Below are 14702 nucleotides of genomic sequence, written 5' to 3'. Positions count from 1 at the left end.
CCTCTTCAGGACGTTTCATCTCCGGTAGCTCAATCAACTTCAACTCAAATAGATGATCTAACATGTTGGAGATATCGGAATCAGGGAATGGATATTGCTTTTCTTGTATTTCTTGTAAGGTTGGTCTTCTTCTTCTTTCTTGTGTGAGAGCATATGTCTGTTCTTTTATCTTAGGTTTAACTAGAACTTTAAGAGGAGCAGTAGTTACAATCAAAGACTACTTGTTTTCCGGTTTAGGAGGGAATTTGCCCCCTTTGCGAGTATCTTGTCTTTCTCTCCCATTGTAAGGCTCTTGAACAGGCATGCCTTAGTGACCATTGGAAGCAATACTAAGCTCTATGTCATGAGCACATGTTGCTAATTCTTCAAATGTTTTAGGCTTTATTCCTTGAAGAATGTAGCTTATAGCCCAATTCATTTCTTGAATACACATCTCAATTGCGGACGCCTCAGATAATTGATCCTTGCAGTTAAGACTAAGGTTTCTCCACCGCTGAATGTAATTAATGACAGGCTCTTCTTTCCACTGCTTTGAATTGGTGAGTTCTATCATACTAACAGTACGTCGAGTACTGTAGAAACGGTTTAGGAATTCTCTTTCCATTTGATTCCAACTATCAATAGAGCCAGGTGCTAGATCAGTATACCAATCAAGCACATTTCCTTTCAAAGAGCGAACAAATTGCTTGACCATGAGATCCCCATAAGTACCAGCATTGTTACAAGTTTCCACGAAATGAGCTACATGCTGCCTTGGATTGCCTTTACCTTCAAACTGTTGAAACTTTGGTGGTTGATAGTTTTGAGGCATCCTCAAGAGATCTATCCTTTGAGTGTATGGTTTGGCATAGGCAATGGACGATTGACTTCCACCCCTAACTTGATCTTTGATGGCTTCCTTGATTAACTCCTTGAGCTGGTCAGGAGAGATAGACCCATCTGCAGAGAGTTTGAGATCTTTTGTTGAACTCTCGGGTTTCTCATTATGGGTTTTTTTTGATTGAAAGCCTTCATCTTCACGATCTGTTCCATATGTATTCCCCATCTTATTCATCAAGAAAGTTATTTGTGTGTCTCTCAATGCTTCCCTCTCTCTCATGGACTTCATTAGCTCTTCTAAGGTTTGGGCTATGGTCGAGACTTGTTCCTCCAAAGATGTTGTGTTAGTCATCATGACTGGCATGGCAGATGAACTAATAGAGTGAGGGGATTCTCTAAGCTTGGAAGTAGGAATATTTTCTGAAAAAGAGAATTCAGATCCATCAAGTGATTCATCCTTTTTTTCAACAATTGGGGCTTCTTGTGTTGGCTCTGGTGACAAAGCTGGTTGAGACAACATTTGTTTGACGAGAGTAGCTACATCTTTGCTTGCCCCCTGAGTAGATGAGGCTGTTTGTGACTTCTCAGTTTCAGAAGTGTTGAAAACAGACGAGGATTGGGGTATGGGTGTTGTTTGAGCATAGACTTCTGCAAGGGCTTTTATCCTTCCCTTGTCATGGGTCCAGCATAGGGAATATCAGAGTTTGAATCAAGTGTAGGATCAACTTCACTTGTTCCAAAAGAGGGTTGTCGATTTGAGTCTTCTTTGAAGCCATATGGCTTCAAAGGAAGTGACAAGTTGATGAAGAAGAGATGAGAGGTAGAGATTGTCCCACCGGGCGTGCCAAAAATTTGTAAACACAATTTTTCCTCAGTTGTAGAAAATCAAGCAATTGAAAAGAAATATGGTTTGCAAATAATAATTTGTATTGATGAATAACAAGTACAATCTCTATTTCAATTCTTTTACAAAAGAATACCCTCTGATTCTATCTTCATTAAACTTGACTCAAGCAAGAAATCTTCTTGACTTTAGTTGAAAGATGGATTGAACGGTCTCCACAACAAATCTCTAGCTTCAAGCTTATTAGAGATTTATTGTTCTTCAAGTCTTTGAATATGAAGGCTTTTAGGTTGAAGTTCTTTGGGGATTTAGAGGCTTGATCCGTTGAGCTTCAAGGATTTGAGGTTTGTTGAAGTTTATGGAGGCTTTTTCAACTTAATTCCAATAGAACTTCAAAGAACTTATTTGAATGTTCTTCGTGTGTTCTTGAGACAGAATTTCTCCAGAGCTTTGACGTCTTGAAAACTTCCTGTTGAAAATGAGAGGGGATGTCCTCTATTTATAGTGATTTCAGAGGATAAGCTCCACTATGAATTGATATGCTTGAAAGTATGTAGTAGACTTTTGATTGGTCCAAATTCTTCTTAGAGATAATTATCTCTATTTATCTATTTTGATAAATATCATATTTTGATAAAGATAATAATCAACAAAGATAAATAATTATCTCTATTTAATTTATTTAATAAAGATAATTATCTACCAATTTTGAATAGAAAATTTATCTTTATTTTATTTATTTACTTATTTTAATAAAGATAATTACCTATAAATTTTTTATAGGAAATTTATCTTTATCTTGTGGGCCAAATGACACGTGGCAAATTTTGATATGCCAATGTGATGCCAATTTGGATGACACATGTCATCATCTAATTTAATGACATTAATTTAGAATTTGCCACTAAACTTTGATGTGGCATTTTATAATTGGCTTAAAAATTTTGCCTCTTACAAGTATCGTGAGACCTATTTTTTTTAATTTTTTTTTTCTGATGAACAGTGCATAAGCAGTAATGAATAATGCACTGTCCCCTAAAAGCTGTTGCACGTGAATTAAAAAAAAAAAAAAAGGGAAAATGCAAACGTGAAATGCAACTCAAAATGTGGATCCAAACACTTACTAAGCGGCCATTTAATTTATCAAGTCAATGAAGGAAACGGGGGAGGATATATTTTTTTGTATTTGATTAACATACATGATCAAATATATCTGTTTACACCATATTTGGACCTATCTAAGTGGAGTCAAATATGGCAACTACTTTAATAAAAACAAATTTTCTCCTAATCTTTTGAATTTGAAGCCTAAAATTTAAAAAGGTCAAGAAGACCAATCCATTTTGGTCAAGTATATGAACTTATTAGCTGGTTAGAAAGAGGAGCATATAACTTAACAAAATGGAAGAAGTGAAGCTACTGGGAGCTTGGCCTAGTATTTACTGCTATAAAGTCATATGGGCATTGAAACTCAAGGGTGTGAAATATGAATATGTAGAGGAGGATCTTTCCAACAAGAGTGATCTTCTTTTAAAGTACAACCCAGTTCACAAGAAGGTTCCGGTGCTCGTCCATCATGGAAAACTAGTTGCTGAGACAAGTGTTATTCTTGAGTACATTCAGGAGATTTGGCCACAAAATCCCTTGCTACCGAATGACCCTTTTGAGAAGGCCTTGGCTCAGTTTTGGACAAAGTTTGAAGATGACAAGGTAATGCATTTCTTTTTTCCAAGGAAAAAATAGTTTCCATTATAATATCTTTATCTCTATGCTTACCAATTTCCAATTGAAGAATGAAATTCTCAAAATTTATGCAATTTTCTTCCCCTTTATTTCAAATTTCTGAAGAAATTTTCAAATGCTTATTACGAAGTTCACTGTTTATGATTATAAACCATTGTTTTCTTGGCCATTTGGTGTAAAGCTTTATTAAACCTCTCTTTTTTAAAATACAATTTTTTTTAAAAAAAAAAAAGTTTATTTTCAATAAATTATAAAAATAAGTTGTACCAAGCCAACACAAGAGTGAACAATATTTTTCATTAAAATTTTGAGAACCCATATGAATTCTTCCGACCTCAAGACTAGAATAGTTGATTAAGATAACCACATATTTGGGTTCCATAGAGCCTAGCCTTTTTTGCTTTCTTTCGCGGTGTAGGGGAAGAACAAGAGAAGGCAACAAAAGAAGCCAAACAACTGTTGAAAATAATAGAAGATCATGGCCTTGGGGAGAAGAAATTTTTTGGAGGCAATAAGATTGGATTGGCAGACTTGGCCTTTGGATGGTTGTCTGCCTGGCTTGAAGTCATGGAAGAAGTAATTGGTGTAAAACTGAAGGAAGCTAATAGCTTCCCACGCTTAGAAGCTTGGACTAAAAGCTTCAAGGAAGACCCCATGATCAAAGAGAACCTTCCTGACCGCGATGAAATGTTGACATATTTCAGAAGCCTAAGGGAAAAGTTTATTGCATCAGCAGCAACATAAATATAGATTCATAAATATAAATAAGGATCATAAATGTGGCATGCACAATTTGTTCTTTATGTCTCATTGTTGGAAAATTACTACATGAATCTTAGTCAACATGCATAACAACCAAGAAGTGATGTCTATGTGGGAATAAATCAATTTCGGCCTCCTCATTGCTTGGATATTTTTGTATTATCTCTAGGATTCTTAGGACTTTGAAGTGTAAACCTTGCGTCGTATACTCTTGCTTAGGTTCCAACTCCAGCATATTCATAACTAATTTGAAAGTTAAAAGAGTAATATAAATACAGTGGTTTTAGCAGGCCAGCAGCGTATATTATAATTCATGCATGCTTGGCAGATGAACAAGAAGAGACAAATCATAATCAGTTATGAAAAATTGATTTCTTACTTATTTCATAAGATAGGCCAACTGTCTTAAAAGGGTCTATAATGGCGTTTTACAAACGCCACTATAGGTTCTTAAAGAAATTAAAAAAAAAGTAATCTAATTCTTAAAACATACGGTTAGGGAAAAAATAAAAAAGAAAAAGAAAAAAATAATAGTGGTATATTCCTAGAATATTCAGTGACATATTTCAAATTATTCCATTAAAAAAAAACCAAAAAAAAAAAAATGTCATTATAGACCCCAGCCAAAAAAAATAAAAATAAAGGTTAAAATAAAGGGCGTTTGCAAACGCCAAAGTCCAAAAAAAATAAGTCAACCCCTGCCCACACTTTCCCACCTACCCCCAGTATCTTAATTCAAAATTCGAGACCCACCGAACCTCACTAACCCCCTCTAATCTTATCAATCCTTTATCTCTACGTCTTTTTCTCTATACATCATTGATGTGTTAGTTACTTTACAAATATGATGTTCTTATGGGGGTGCGGATAAGGATTGGAATTCAAATTTTTAGAAAGAAATTTCACACATATATATATTTGGATTAAGTTAAAATAAAATTTTTATCTGAATAAAAATTAAATAAAAAGTGTAAAATATACTTGTACTCTGAATTTTTATGTTTTTTTTTTTTTTTTTAGAATGAAACTTTTTATGGTGTCATAGAAAGAGCCCATATACTTTTTTTTTTTTTTTTTTTTTTTTTTATCACCACTTAGTACATAAAGATATTGTAGTAAAAATAGACCCCTTCTTTTAAAATTCCGTTAAATTGTAAATGGAAATGTGACGTGACTATGCATAATTAATGTATAAAGACTACCTCTTGAAATTTTATGCTGTGCAGTAGGATTGCATCAAGTCTTTTTTTCGGCCAATTTTCCTTTAGCAAATTGACGGATTTTTAACAAAAGATTTTTTTTTTTTTTTTTTTCCCTTTATTTGGCTATAGTATCAAGTTTATGCACTGAATTAGCAGGAAAAAAAGTTAAAAGAGGATTTGAAGTTTGAACCCAATTTCCCTAATAAAAGAGAAAATGTTACACCACCGAGTTAAGCCTCTTTGATCAACGATCAAAGTTAATTTAATTCACTTATATGCTCTCTCCACCTCCTAGTCCCATTTTGGGGCGTTAGAAAGAAAATAATTTCTTTAAAAGAATAATAATAATAAATAAAAGAAAATCTTAACAAATGGGTCTGACAATCTCACATGGAAAAAGAGCCCATCATGTTAATAAAATAAAAATCATAAAATAAAAATAAAATGATTTTTATTTTTATTTTTATTTTTATTTTCTAAAAGACAATAATTACCCATTGACCTAAGGCTTGAGCCACATGGTCCACATTATCAACTTCCCTTTACTCCAAGTTGTATACAATTCAAGTCGATAAAGCCTCCCCCACCACACGAAGAAAATTAAGAAAATCTATCTATGGAAGAAGTAAAGCTACTAGGAGCCTGGCCAAGTCCATATGTTCATCGAGTTATATGGGCACTGAAACTCAAGGGTATCAAATATGAATATGTAGAACAGGATGTAATATTCAACAAGAGTGATATGCTTTTGAAGTATAACCCAGTCCATAAGAAGGTTCCTGTGCTTGTTCATGGTGAGAAACCCATCGTAGAATCCATTGTCATCCTCGAGTACATTGATGAGACTTGGCCACAGAACCCCTTGCTTCCAGATGATCCTCACGAGAGAGCTGTGGCTCGGTTTTGGACAAAGTTTGAAGATGACAAGGTAATGCATTTCTTTTTTCCAAGGAAAAAATAGTTTCCATTATAATATCTTTATCTCTATGCTTACCAATTTCCAATTGAAGAATGAAATTCTCAAAATTTATGCAATTTTCTTCCCCTTTATTTCAAATTTCTCAAGAAATTTTCAAATTAATGCTTATTACGAAGTTCACTGTTTATGATTATAAACCATTGTTTTCTTGGCCATTTGGTGTAAAGCTTTATTAAACCTCTCTTTTTTAAAATACATTTAAAAAAAAAAAAGTTTATTTTCAATAAATTATAAAAATAAGCTGTACCAAACCAACACAAGAGTGAACAATATTTTTCATTAAAATTTTGAGAACCCATATGAATTCTTCCGACCTCAAGACTAGAACAGTTGATTAAGATAACCACATATTTGGGTTCCATAGAGCCCAGCCTTTTTTGCTTTCTTTCGCGGTGTAGGGGAAGAACAGGAGAAGGCAACAAAAGAAGCCAAACAACTGTTGAAAATAATAGAAGATCATGGCCTTGGGGAGAAGAAATTTTTTGGAGGCAATAAGATTGGATTGGCAGACTTGGCCTTTGGATGGTTGTCTGCCTGGCTTGAAGTCATGGAAGAAGTAGTTGGTGTAAAACTGATGGAAGCTAATAGCTTCCCACACTTAGAAGCTTGGACTGAAAGCTTCAAGGAAGACCCCATGATCAAAGAGAACCTTCCTGACCGCGATGAAATGTTGACATATTTCAAAAGCCTAAGGGAAAAGTTTATTGCATCAGCAACAACATAAATATAGATTCATAAATATAAATAAGGATCATAAATGTGGCATGCACAACTTGTTCTTTATGTCTCATTGTTGGAAAATTACTACATGAATCTTAGTTCAACATGCATAACAAACAAGAAGTGATGTCTATGTGGGAATAAATCAATTTCGGCCTCCTCATTGCTTGGATATTTTTTGTATTATCTCTTGGATTCTTGAGACTTTGAAGTGTAAACCTTGCCTCGTATACTCTTGCTTAGTTTCCAACTTCAGCATATTCATAACTAATTTGAAAGTTAAAAGAGTAATATAAATGCAGTGGTTTTAGCAGGCCAGCAGCGTATATTATAATTCATGCATGCTTGGTAGATGAACAAGGAGAGACAAATCATAATCAGTTATGAAAAATTGATTTCTTACTTATTTCATAAGATAGGCCAACTGTCTTAAAAGGGTCTATAGTGGCGTTTTACAAACGCCACTATAGGTTCTTAAAGAAATTAAAAAAAAAAGTAATCTAATTCCTAAAACATACGGTTAGGAAAAAATTAAAAAAATAATAAAAAGAAAAAATAATAGTGGCATATTTCTAGAATATTCAGTGACATATTTCAGAATATTCCAAAAAAAAAAAATTAAAAAACACCATTATAGACCCTAGCCCAAAAAAAGTTAAAATAAAGGACGTTTGCAAACGCCAAAGTCCAAAAAAAATATATCAACCCCTTCCCACGCTTTCCCACCTACCCCCATTATCTTAATTCAAAATTAGAAACCCACCTAAGCTCACTTACCCCCACTCACCTTATCAATCCCTTCTCTCCACGTCTTGGTTCTTCAGACACAATGAGCATTATCTGTTAATAATTGGGGACTATTATAATCACGTATTATTGACGTGATGGTTACTCTATAAGTACAATATTTTTATGGGTTGAGAATAAGAACTGGAATTCAAGTCTTTAGGAAGAAGTTTTACATACATATACATTTAGATTAAATTAAAGTAAAATTTTTATCTTGTAATAAAAATTAAATAAAAAAGTGTAAAATTTACTTAGACTCTGAATTTTTATGTTATTTTTTCTTTTTCTTTTTTCTTTTTTTATAATGAAACTTTTTATGTTGTCATAGAAAGAGCCCATATACTTTTTTTTTTTTTATCACCAATTAGTACATAAAGATATTGTAGTAAAAATAGACCCCTTCTTTTAAAATTCCGTCAAATTGTAAATGGAAATGTGACGTGACTATGCATAATTAATGTACAAAGACTACCTCTTGAAATTTTTTGCTGTGCAGTAGGATTGCGTCAAGTTTTTTTTGGGCCAATTTTCCTTTAGCAAATTGACGGATTTTTAACAAAAGATTTTTTTTTTTCTTTATTTGGCTATAGTATCAAGTTTATGCACTGAATTAATTAGCAGGAAAAAAAAGTTAAAAGAGGATTTGAAGTTTGAACCCAGTTTTCCTAATAAAAGAGAACATGTTACACCACTGAGTTAAGCCTCCTTGATCACCAATCAAAGTTAATTTAATTCACTTATATGCTCTCTCCACCTCCTAGTCCCATTTTGGGTCGTTAGAAAGAAAATAATTTCTTTAAAAAAATAATAATAATAAATAAAATAAAATCTTAACAAAGGGGTCTGACAATCTCACATGGAAAAAGAGCCCATCATGCTAATAAAATAAAAATAAAATGATTTTTATTTTTATTTTTTAAAAGCCAATAATTACCCATTGACCTAAGGCTTGAGCCACATGGTCCACATTATCAACTTCCCTTTACTCCAAGTTGTATACAATTCAAGTAGATAAAGCCTCCCTTCCCCCCACATTATTTATCTAGTTAAAGCTAATTAATTTTTGCAGAATTGAATTACATTGAACCTGGCCCTAGTCAATAATTAATAGCCTATAAAAAAATATAAATAAAATGTCTTCTAATTGTCCAAATTGTATATGCTTGTAGCTGAAGCAAGGGAATCAGCATATATATTTTTTATGAACACTGCCCTAGGTATATATGAACTCACTAACGTAGGAAGAAAATTAAGAAAATCTATCTATGGAAGAAGTAAAGCTACTAGGAGCCTGGCCAAGTCCATATGTTCATCGAGTTATATGGGCACTGAAACTCAAGGGTATCAAATATGAATATGTAGAACAGGATGTAATATTCAACAAGAGTGATATGCTTTTGAAGTATAACCCAGTCCATAAGAAGGTTCCTGTGCTTGTTCATGGTGGGAAACCCATCGCAGAATCCATTGTCATCCTCGAGTACATTGATGAGACTTGGCCACAGAACCCCTTGCTTCCAGATGATCCTCATGAGAGAGCTGTGGCTCGGTTCTGGGCAAAGTTTGGAGAGGATAAGGTAATTATGCATCACTAATTAATTATTATGTTTATTCTTGCATTCATAAAATCAGACCTACAACCTTTTTATTTTTATTTTTTTGATATAATTTCACCAACAACTTTGTTCTCCTTAATTGTTAGTATTTTTTTTATTTTCAAAAAAAAAAAATTTTGTTAGTATTTTTTTTTTAACTTTTCATTTATGCATGTGAAAGTTTAAAACTATTTGCTTGATTTGTAAATTGTCAATTAACTAAAGATGAAAAAATAAGAGGAGAATAAAAAAGGGTGATTGTCTTTTCTTTTTCTTTTTGGTATATTTGATTTTTTATTTGTTTATATAGACATGATATGATAGGATTTAAATTTATAGTATCAATTCTATAATAATTTTTAGACATTGATTTTTAGTATATATAGGCAGAATTCAAACCTAAATTTCATATTAGAAGAGAAAATATTTTACTGTTGAATTAACTAGAATTCACATAAATTTGATTAATCTAACTATTATAAATTGAACAAAAAAAACAAACTTTGAACATTTTTTCTAGACTTAGATAATAAGATGGAGATGTTACCCGCTCTAATTGGATACTTTTTGAGTGATTTAGAACAACAACTTGTTTGGCTTCTTTATAACTGGTGGACAAGAACAAGTGAAAGCAACAGAAGAAGTGAAAGAACTTCTGGGAATCCTAGAAGAGCATAGTCTTGGAGAGAAGAAGTTTTTTGGTGGCAGTGACATAGGACTGGCTGACTTAGCCTTTGGATGGATAGCGTGCTTGCTGGAAATCCTTCAAGAAGCAGCTGGGGTCAAAGTAATGGAAGCTGATAGCTTCCCTCGCTTACAGGCATGGATCAAAAACTTCAATGAAATTCCAGCCATTAAAGAGAGCCTTCGCGATCGCAATGAGCTGTTGACATATTTCAAATGGCGAAGAGAACACTTTGTCTCCTCAGCAGCATCATAAACATATTAAACACTACTAGCATCAGCTTGGTCTGCAATTCAACAGCTTGTGTCCTCTCATTCTCTGAATCTAAATCTCAAGATATGTTATTCTACAAATAAGTTTGTGTGTCTGAGTGCAAAAGACATGGCAGTGTGACTGGTAATTTACTAGATGTATAATGCTACAAGTAGAGGCTTGCAATTATTGATTTTTTTCAATTTGAAAGTAGTAAAATTAAACCTATTTTCCTTCATAAAATTCAACTAGTCTGGGCTTTAGAAACACATCTCTCCCTTGGTCATTTCCAGTATAGGCTCCAGGTCACCTAGCGCATTACGTTACAGAAATGACCTCAGGAATGCCACTGCTCGAAAATTTACCACTCAAAAAATTATAAATAAAAAACCTTACATAAACATGACATGAATATTCCGATTTATTTAGAGTACAAACATCTTCCTCCCTCAATTAAAGATCTAAAATTTTGATGGAAAATTAGATGACATTTTTTGTTTTTTTTGAGAGAAAAAAAAAAAAAAATAGATGACATCAGTGGCTACTCCAAGATTTTTTTCTAGGAGGTCAGTAGTGGTGGAGTTAAGAATTTGTCATTGGGACAATTAAAAAATAAAATGATTAATTTTTTTTTATATATACAACTTTCATATTATATACAATAATCTAAAATGAATACAATTTAGTATACAATACAACTATATTGTATATTAGTCTAAAAAATTTATTAATAGTTAAAAGATTAGTAAGACAATAATCATTGAATGCATAATAACTTATTATATTTATATATAATATTAATTATATATAAAAATATATGATAAAGAAGAATAATAGGATTAGGAGTAAATGTGAAACTTCAAAAAAAAAAATATATATATATATATATATATATTTGCTTTTAAAGTGCATGACTTTTTAACTATACACGTGGTCACCCTCTTGGAATTAGAGCAAACAAATATAAAAGCTAAGAAAACTACTTGATTAAACAAAGATAAAAGCTAAGAAAACATATAAACAAAAACCGCATTTTCATTCCTACATTTTCACGCAATTCCCACTTTAGTCTCTATCTTTTATTTTCACCGCTTTTAGTCCCTTAAATCAAAAATCATTCCATTTTGATCCTTACCATTACTCACTTAACGAAAATATCCTACGTGGCAAATAGAGTGTAACTTACACAGTAAATACTGACGTGGCTTATAAAATAAAAATAAAAATGCCACATCAACCTCCCATTTTAAAAAAGAAAATTAATTTATCAATTTTTACAAAATAAAAAAGAAAAAACAAAATTAAAATCTAGTTCATCTTCAACAAGAACACAAATTCAGGTTTAAACATAACACATGCCCAAATTTTCTAGCATTTTCTTGCCCTTTCTTGTCAACCAAACACAAAAACACAAACACAAATTGATTTCCAACAAGAACAAAAACACAAACACAAACGCAGCAACAGATCTTCCTTGTCAACCAAACACAAAAGCAACAAACAAAAACCTAGCAACTGATTTTCTTGTCAACCAAATACAAAAACAACAAACACAAACCTAAACATCAGTAAGAATAAACACAAATCCAACAATCCATCTTCAGAAAATCCAAAAAATCCAAATCCAAACCCAAACCCAAATCTGACCCCATCCATCAGCGGAACTAGCCAACCACCAAGCCACTACCTTTCTCTGTTAACAACCACCAATAACCCGCAATTAAACCCATCTCTAGTAAACCCAAAAGATTCAAAATACCCACAAGAAAAATAAACCAAAAAACACATCATCATCAAATCTCAAAAATTCCAAAACCAAACCAGAAAATTTTACCCAACAACAACCCATTTTGCTTACCTCTAAATCAAAATGAAGAGCTATTTGTGAAGGACTCGGCAAAAAGGAAATCGGAGAGAGCAAAATTGAAGAGCAACAATGGCATGGTCGACATGGTGGAGCCTCCTTGCTCCGTCATGAAAATGTTGGCCACCACCACCACTATCTCTCTCTCTAATTTCTCAAATCAAAATGAAGAGTTATGTGCTGTGTGTGTGTGTTCATGGGTATGGGTTGGTTTATTCATGTGCTTTTAGAAATGGGTTTCTCAATTCAATCATGGGTTTGTGACTATGTATGGATCTAAGTTTTTTTTTTTTTTTTTTTTTTTTTTTTTTTTTTTTTTTTTTTTTTTTTTTTTTTGTCTGAACCCCATGGTCGAGACCCATGGCCACACCCATCAGTTGCTAATATTTGAACATAAACACAAGATCACACATTCAAAATTTGAAAAGAAACAAGCACCGAGAGAGAGAAAGAGAGAGTCATGGATCTAAAAAGAAAGAAGAAAAACAAAGATACAAACACAAATAGAGCAAGTAATGGATTTGGAAAGAACAAAGAAAAAGTGTAAAATGAGAGTGAATAAGAGTCGACCATGGCTAGGATCGCTTAGTGAGAGTGAGAGAGATATAAAGAATTTACACGAGAGAGAGAGAGTGTGTGTGTGTGTGTGTTGTGTTGGTTTTATTTTAATTTTTTGGGTTTGTGTTTTGTGTTTGTTTTCATGTTTAATTTCCTGTTCATGTTTAATTTGATGTGGTATATAGTTTAATTTTCTGTTATTATTTTCTAGGTTTACGATTTTTGGATTTTAATTTTGTGTTCTTAGATCTAAGTTTGTGTTCTTGTTGTTCGTGTTCAAGACACACTTAGATCTCAATTAATGTGATTTTTGGTTTTTATTTCTATTTTTAATTTTTTTATTTAGTTAAAATTAATAAATTAATTTTTTTAATTTAGATGCTGACGTGGCATTTTTTAATGCCAAAATAAAAATTTTTATTGCCAAAATAAAATTTTTTATTATTATTTTAATAGTTTTGTCTACCACATAGGACTTTGCTATTAGGGCACTGACAAAAAGGACTAATATGGATGACGTTTTTCTAAATAGGGACTAAAAGTAGTGAAAATAAAATATAGGGACCAATGTGGGAATCGCGTGAAAATATAGGGACGATAATGTGGTTTTCGCCAAACATATATAAAAGGGAGAAAGAGAGATAGAGAGAATGAATAAATAATTACAGATATAAATAAAAATATGTTGGTTGGAACGACAATGTAATTTTTTTGCTAATGAAGAAGAAGAGTGTAGGGAAAAATGTTGTATATATAGGTATATACAAGGATAGGTTGTAATAATGATGTTTGAGTTTAGAGAATATGGTTTCATAAAGTGAAAATTTAAGTTCTAGAATTTTCTAAGTGAAAATTCAAGTTCTAGAATTTTCTAAGTGAAAATTCAAAAATCTAAATTTTCTGGAATTTTCTACAGAATTTTCTAGTGACTATTCAGAAAAGTTGAAGAGGTTTCAATCTTTTTTAACCTTTTGATGAAAAATAACTAACTCTCCATACATGCCTTTTCATGAAACATAACCCTATGGGTATAAATAGAGGCTTATATTCACTTGAAAAAATAACTAACTCTCCATACATGCCTTTTCATGAAACATAGCCCTATGGGTATATATAGAGGCTTGTGTTCACTTGAAAAAATAATTAAATCTCCATACATACCTTTTCATGAAACATAACCCTATGCGTATAAACAGAGGCTTATATTCACAAAATCTATTGAACCTAACATCTTGGTTTTATCTTGGAGACAAATTTGTAATAACCCTTTAGCAACAAAAGTGTGGGGGGCATATATTGTCTAAAAAAACTATATAGTGCCTCCAAGTTATCTATTTTCTATTTGTCTTTTATGTTAATCTTGTTTTTCCATTATTACTTTATGTAATATTCCCAGCAATCTTAGACAATATTTCTTATAATGAAAGGAACAAGTGATGTTTCAGCGTTAAAGATGTTGAATCATGAGTTGGTAAAATTGGATCGCTTTGATGGAACCAGTTTCTCTCGATGGAAAGATAAGATGAAATTCCTACTTACTGCACTAAAACTTTTCTATGTCTTGGACCTGAATTTGATGCATTTTCCTATTGCAAGTGACGAAGATACTAATGAGATTAAGGCACAAAGAAAGAAATGGGAGGAAGATGAATTGATATGCAGAAGGCACATTCTCAATACTCTTTCGGATCGTCTTTATAATCTCTACACATCAATGAAATCACCAAAGGAGATTTGGAATGTTTTGGAGGCAAAGTATAAAACTGAGAAAGTAGGTACAAATAAGTTTATTATTCAAAAGTATTTTGTTTATAAAATACTTGATAATGTCTCAATTTTAGATCAAGTGCATGAGTTACAGATTTTGGTCAATAAACTTTGTGATTTGTC

At 32.3% G+C, this 14702-nt stretch overlaps 3 protein-coding genes across 3 annotated transcripts; all 3 read left to right on the top strand.

Annotated features, from left to right (window-relative positions):
- Positions 1-3064: 3064 nt before the first annotated feature.
- Positions 3065-4150, top strand: LOC115962328 (probable glutathione S-transferase). Its single transcript, XM_031081242.1, has 2 exons — positions 3065-3373; positions 3791-4150. The coding sequence occupies exons 1-2, from the start codon at positions 3065-3067 to the stop codon at positions 4148-4150; spliced, it is 669 nt and encodes a 222-aa protein (XP_030937102.1).
- Positions 4151-5927: 1777 nt separating this feature from the next.
- Positions 5928-7241, top strand: LOC115960772 (probable glutathione S-transferase). Its single transcript, XM_031079762.1, has 2 exons — positions 5928-6298; positions 6714-7241. Exons 1-2 carry the CDS (start codon positions 5987-5989, stop codon positions 7071-7073), a joined length of 672 nt encoding a protein of 223 aa, XP_030935622.1. The 5' UTR covers positions 5928-5986; the 3' UTR covers positions 7074-7241.
- A 1851-nt stretch (positions 7242-9092) lies between these two features.
- Positions 9093-10593, top strand: LOC115960714 (probable glutathione S-transferase). Its single transcript, XM_031079690.1, has 2 exons — positions 9093-9435; positions 10034-10593. The coding sequence occupies exons 1-2, from the start codon at positions 9124-9126 to the stop codon at positions 10391-10393; spliced, it is 672 nt and encodes a 223-aa protein (XP_030935550.1). The 5' UTR covers positions 9093-9123; the 3' UTR covers positions 10394-10593.
- The last annotated feature ends 4109 nt before the right edge of the window (positions 10594-14702 follow it).

This window comes from Quercus lobata, chromosome 9, assembly GCF_001633185.2.
Source record: "Quercus lobata isolate SW786 chromosome 9, ValleyOak3.0 Primary Assembly, whole genome shotgun sequence".
NCBI classification, from domain to species: domain Eukaryota; kingdom Viridiplantae; phylum Streptophyta; class Magnoliopsida; order Fagales; family Fagaceae; genus Quercus; species Quercus lobata.
Note: the sequence above shows the minus strand (reverse complement) of the source record. Positions and strands in the feature narration are given on the sequence as shown.